This window comes from Sprattus sprattus, assembly GCF_963457725.1.
Source record: "Sprattus sprattus genome assembly, chromosome: 16".
In the NCBI taxonomy this organism is placed as follows: domain Eukaryota; kingdom Metazoa; phylum Chordata; class Actinopteri; order Clupeiformes; family Clupeidae; genus Sprattus; species Sprattus sprattus.
In genome coordinates, this window is record NC_137914.1 from 25822804 (window position 1) to 25828163 (window position 5360).

At 55.6% G+C, this 5360-nt stretch overlaps 1 protein-coding gene across 1 annotated transcript in view; it reads left to right on the forward strand.

Annotated features, from left to right (window-relative positions):
• Positions 1–869: 869 nt before the first annotated feature.
• celsr3 (cadherin, EGF LAG seven-pass G-type receptor 3) overlaps positions 870–5360 on the forward strand; it is a gene marked incomplete at both ends in the record, with an annotated part of 52594 nt that continues 48103 nt past the window's right edge. Inside the window, 1 exon segment of the mRNA XM_080853856.1 lies at positions 870–5360. This exon segment is cut by the window's right edge and continues 640 nt beyond it. Within this exon segment, the coding sequence (XP_080709982.1) occupies positions 870–5360 (4491 nt within the window).

The following is a 5360-nucleotide window of genomic DNA, read 5'->3' on the forward strand; positions in this document are numbered from 1 at the left end:
CCAATGCACAGATTTATTTAGTAAAAAGTACAAATATAAAAATAAATGTAAGGTAGACAATATGGTGACGTCACGCGATGATGGTACATCACGGGCGCTTTTTAATGGCAATTAAAACTATTCTTCATTCTCCTAGCCTTAAAACAAAACCCAACTTAGCACAAGTCTTAAGTATTCAATCATAACATTAACGACGACTTAGCCTACAATTTTATCATTTCCCCATGTATGTAATTGAATGTGTCTACAGTTATGTGTTGAGTCTACTTTTAGAATGCCGCCTCATTCTATTGCGAGGCAGATGTGTCTAGAAGCCAATTGTGTCTAATTATTGTGTTTTCTATTAGTGAAGTGTGTGCATGGGCGCTCTGTGGCACGAACTCCCGTTCCAGTTGTGAATATGGCGTCTGCGGGTGGTGAAACAGTCCTGCGCGATGGAATAAACCATTCTGAGAGAGAGAGAGAGAGAGAGAGAGTGTGTGTGTGTGAGAGAGAGGGGATGTGTGATAGCTGGGAGGAGGGGAGAGGGCGAGTGAGTGAGGGGAGAGGGGGAGGATGGGTAGCAGCGCCGGGGTCTGCTGAGAGCCATGTTGGATGTGAATGAGAGGAAGGGATGCTGCGCCCGTGACGCTCACGCACCGAGTTCATCCGAACACCGAGAGTAAATGCAAGCTTCCCGGGATTACCGAGAGACCGGGGAGTACGGCGGAAGGAGACGGGCGCGGGCGGCGGTGCTGGCAACCTAGCCGGCCATAGGAGAGGGAGAGAAAGACATAGAAAAGCTCTCTATCCAAGAGGGCAGAGTGAGTGTGTGTAAGAGAGAAAGAGAGAGGGGGAGAGAGGGGGAGAGAAAGGATCTCACCAGACTAATGGCTGCACTGCTGCTGGGTTCCAGCTCGCTCGCGACACCGCTGCTGTTCTACCTACCCCTCTGCTCTTTGTTTGCCGTCGTCCCGGGGAGGGAAGCGGGCCCTCGTGCCCCCCAATCCCCCGGACATGTCAGCAGAGCCCGTTCTCCACGGGAAACGGGGGACCTGAATTTGGGCGGTCGGGAGATCCGCCATGGATGGAGGTTGCCTTCATCCAAATGCCAGATAAGCGGCCCGTGCTCCCTGTTTCGAGCTCATGAGATCTGCTCAGGCTCCTCATTGCTGGAAATCTGGAATGCTACCACATACACTTCAGAACCAAGTCGTGTGACCGGCGCCGTTTATCTCCACTCAGGTAGGAGATGCTGCCACGACAGCAGCAACTGGGGCGTTGTTTCCCCCTTTTTCTTCTCCCCGGTGCCAGAAGGAAAGCAAAGGTGTGTACAAAGGACTCGTGCGCGATTGCGGTGGACACCTGGTCTAATGAAAGGCACAGGAAGGGTCTCGGTGCCGGGGGCAGAAGACAGCAAGGTGTGTATGTTGTGGCTGGATTACCGACAAGGTGCTAGAAAGCGAAACGGGCTTCGATACCACCTCCACTTGGCTAGTGCACACAGGGCGATTGCCGTCCAGGGACCCACTCGCCCGTTGTCAAAGGCCCATTCAAATCCTAATAAGAGTTACAATGTGTTCAAGAGCTATACATTGGACAAAGGACCCGATGGCTTTTTGCTTTTCTGCCACTACTGTGTTATCGATCACAGCACAGAGGGACGGACTCGCATTGCCTCTGTGGCCGTGGGGAATATTCGGGGCAGCGCAGGGAGCGAATTCAACCTAAAACACTTCCCGGAGCAGGTTACCAGCAACAGTTCCGTATCACCCTGGATTAGTTCCGACAGTGTCTCGCATACAGGGTGGTCACAGCGGTTACCAAACGAATTCGGGCACCGTTCCCACACCGGTGTCCAAGACCAAGAGGGGCTATACTTTCGAAATGAAATGCTGGAGAAGAAAAGTGTCAATGCATATCACACCACGAGCACAGTGAGTCTGAATGTGACGCTTACTAAGGGAAGCAGAAAGGAAGATTCTCCACCGTTCGCGCGTCTTCTGGCAGACAGTTTTCGGGAAAAGTCTTCCTGGAAGGGTCTTCGGGAGTCCCGTATAGCGATTCCCGCGGGATCTATGTCACCAAGTGATTCTGACAACCGAATCCCTCCCGCCGTGAGACTAAGCGCCAGCCACTGCCGCGCTCGGAAATCATCTGATGAGCGCGTCGCCAATTACCATATCACAGCGGAAATGATTCCTGTTAAATCAATCTCATCGCTGTGTTTTGCGCACCACAATAACTCACGCACTACAAATCACGCAGAGTCCCATCTCCCCATCTCCCCCGTGCTGAACCTCACAACACAGGGACACGAGCCACACGCCGCTCGTGCCTCGCAGGGTGACTATGCTTGGAGAGCTGAGGAGGTGTCAGCACCACATGCTCAGTGGACAGCTCCCGAAGCCGACATGCTTCCCAAAACACCGGCTATACTCCTTTCAGATTCTGCTCATCATGTTACAAGTGTGTATTTAAAAAATACTAACAGCAACAATAACAATCATCATAACAACGAGAATTATGGAGATGAAAATACAATTATTCATATTAGTGGAGAGAGTTCGGATGTCGACTTGACACAGGAGACGTCTCAGCCCGGTGAGTGCGCTCCGTCCCCTCGGGGACCTGTGCCGTTAGACGATGGCCAGGCTGCAACGTCTTCTGACAGTAGCGCCTGTTCTGACAGACTGAATGCCGACGGGGGAGCCACACACTCGCAATTAAATTCCGGTAAACGGCTGTCATTATCCGAGGTAGGTGTCAGTCAGCCAAGGGTGCAGCTGGGGGTCGAGGCCAAGGAGCAGGAGAGGGAGAGAGAGAGCGAGGAAGAGGAGGAGGGTTGGGGTGAGGGTGATAGACAGGCCACAGAGGAAATGAGGGGGGAACAGAAGGAGTGGAATATTGAGGAGAACACAAAGAGAGACAGGGAACAGACAGACATGCTTTCACAAAGAAACGAAGGCATCGGTCAAGCACAGAGAGGGAGAGAGAGGGAGGAAAAGAGGGGGGGGACGGAGAGGGAGAACAAAGAGTGGCAAAGAGCTGAGGAAACACAAGAGGAGTGGGATGAAATGAAAGACAGTGGAGAGGGAGAGTGGGAGGAAGAAAGACAGCTGGAGGATGATGGAAGTCAAACGGAGACAGAGATCCAAGATGAAGAAGGAGGACAGGAGGAAGACACAGAGGATGATGAAGAGCTGCCACAGGTGGGGCGCTCACGCCGTGCTGCCAATCGCCATCCCCTCTTCCCCCAATACAACTACCAGGTGCAGGTGCCAGAGAACCAGCCGCCTGGCACCTCGGTGATGGCCTTGAGTGCAGCCGATCCAGATGCAGGAGAGGCAGGCAGGCTGACCTACAGCATGGCTCCTCTCATGAACAGCCGCTCCATGGACTACTTCCACATCGACCCCATCACTGGCCTGCTCTCCACCTCACACGTCTTGGACCGCGAGCACATGGACCTGCACTACTTTCGTGTCACGGCTACAGACCATGGCTCCCCGCACCTCTCTGGCACCACAATGGTGGCCATCACAGTGGCAGACCGTAACGACCACCCCCCTGTGTTTGAACAGACGGAGTACCGGGAGACCATCCGGGAGAATGTGGAGGAGGGTTACCCAATCCTGCAGCTGCGTGCCACCGACCTAGACTCTCCCTCCAATGCCAACATCCGCTATCGTTTTGTGGGGGAGGGGGCTTCCCTGGCGCGCACTGCCTTCGAGGTAGACCCTCGCTCGGGCCTCATCACCACACGAGGCGTGGTGGACCGCGAGGCTAACGAGCGCTACACGCTAACGGTGGAGGCCAGCGACCAGGGTCGTGAGCCGGGCCCTCGCTCCGCCACTGTCAATGTTCACATTACCGTTCTGGATGAGAATGACAACGTGCCGCAGTTCAGCCAGAAGCGCTACGTGGTGGCGGTGCGGGAGGATGTGCGGCCGCACTCAGAGATCCTGCGAGTGAGCGCCTCCGACCACGACAAGGACGCCAATGCGGCCGTGCACTACAACATCATCAGCGGGAACAGCCGCGGCCAGTTTGCCATCGACAGCGTGACCGGGGAGGTGCAAGTGGTGGCCGCTCTGGACTACGAGGCTGAGAGAGAGTACATACTGAGAGTGCGTGCTCAGGACAACGGCCGGCCACCGCTCTCCAACAACACCGGCATTGTCAGTGTGCAGGTGACTGATGTCAACGACAACCCACCCATCTTTGTGTCTACGCCGTTCCAGGCCACGGTGCTGGAGAGTGCGCCCATCGGCCACTCCATTCTTCACATCCAGGCCATCGACACCGACTCTGGGGACAATGCGCGGCTGGAGTACCGACTCACGGGCACAGGCTCAGACACACCCTTCCTCATCAACCCCGCCACAGGCTGGGTGACAGTCAGCTCAGTGCTGGACCGGGAGTCCGTGGAGCACTACTTTTTTGGTGTGGATGCGCGTGACTATGGGGCCCCTCCCTTGTCCGCCACGGCCAGCGTCACCATCACAGTCATGGATGTCAATGACAACCGTCCAGAGTTCCTGATGCGTGAGTACCACGTGCGTCTGAATGAGGATGCCACTGTAGGGACCAGCGTGGTGACTGTGACGGCAGTGGACCGGGACGTCAACAGTGCCGTGACCTACCAGATCACCGGCGGTAACACACGCAACCGCTTTGCCATCAGCACTGCCGGCGGGTCCGGCTTGGTCACTCTGGCGCTGCCGCTTGACTACAAGCAAGAGCGCCGCTACGTGCTAACGGTCACCGCCTCCGACCGCACCCTACATGACACCTGCCAGGTGCACGTGAACATAACCGATGCCAACACACACCGGCCAGTGTTCCAGAGCGCCCACTACTCTGTCAGCATCAATGAGGACCGGCCAGTAGGCAGCACCGTAGAGGTCATCAGTGCCACGGACGAGGACGTGGGGGAGAATGCACGCATAATCTACTTCCTGGAGGATAACATCCCACAGTTCCGCATTGACCCTTCCAGCGGGGCCATCACCCTGCAGGCGGAGCTGGACTACGAAGATCAGATGACCTACACCCTCGCCATCACTGCCCGAGACAATGGCATACCACAGAAGTCTGACACCACTTATGTGGAGGTAAACGTTAACGATGTGAATGATAACGCCCCACAGTTCGTGAGCCCTCGCTACCAGGGTGGGGTGAGTGAGGATGCTCCGAGCTTCACCAGTGTCCTGCAGATCTCTGCCACGGACCGGGATGCGCATGCCAACGGCCGAGTGCAGTACACTTTCCAGAATGGCGAGGACGGTGATGGGGATTTCACCATTGAGCCCACATCAGGCATTGTGCGGACGATGAGGCGGCTGGACCGTGAGAGCGTGCCCTTCTATGAGCTGACG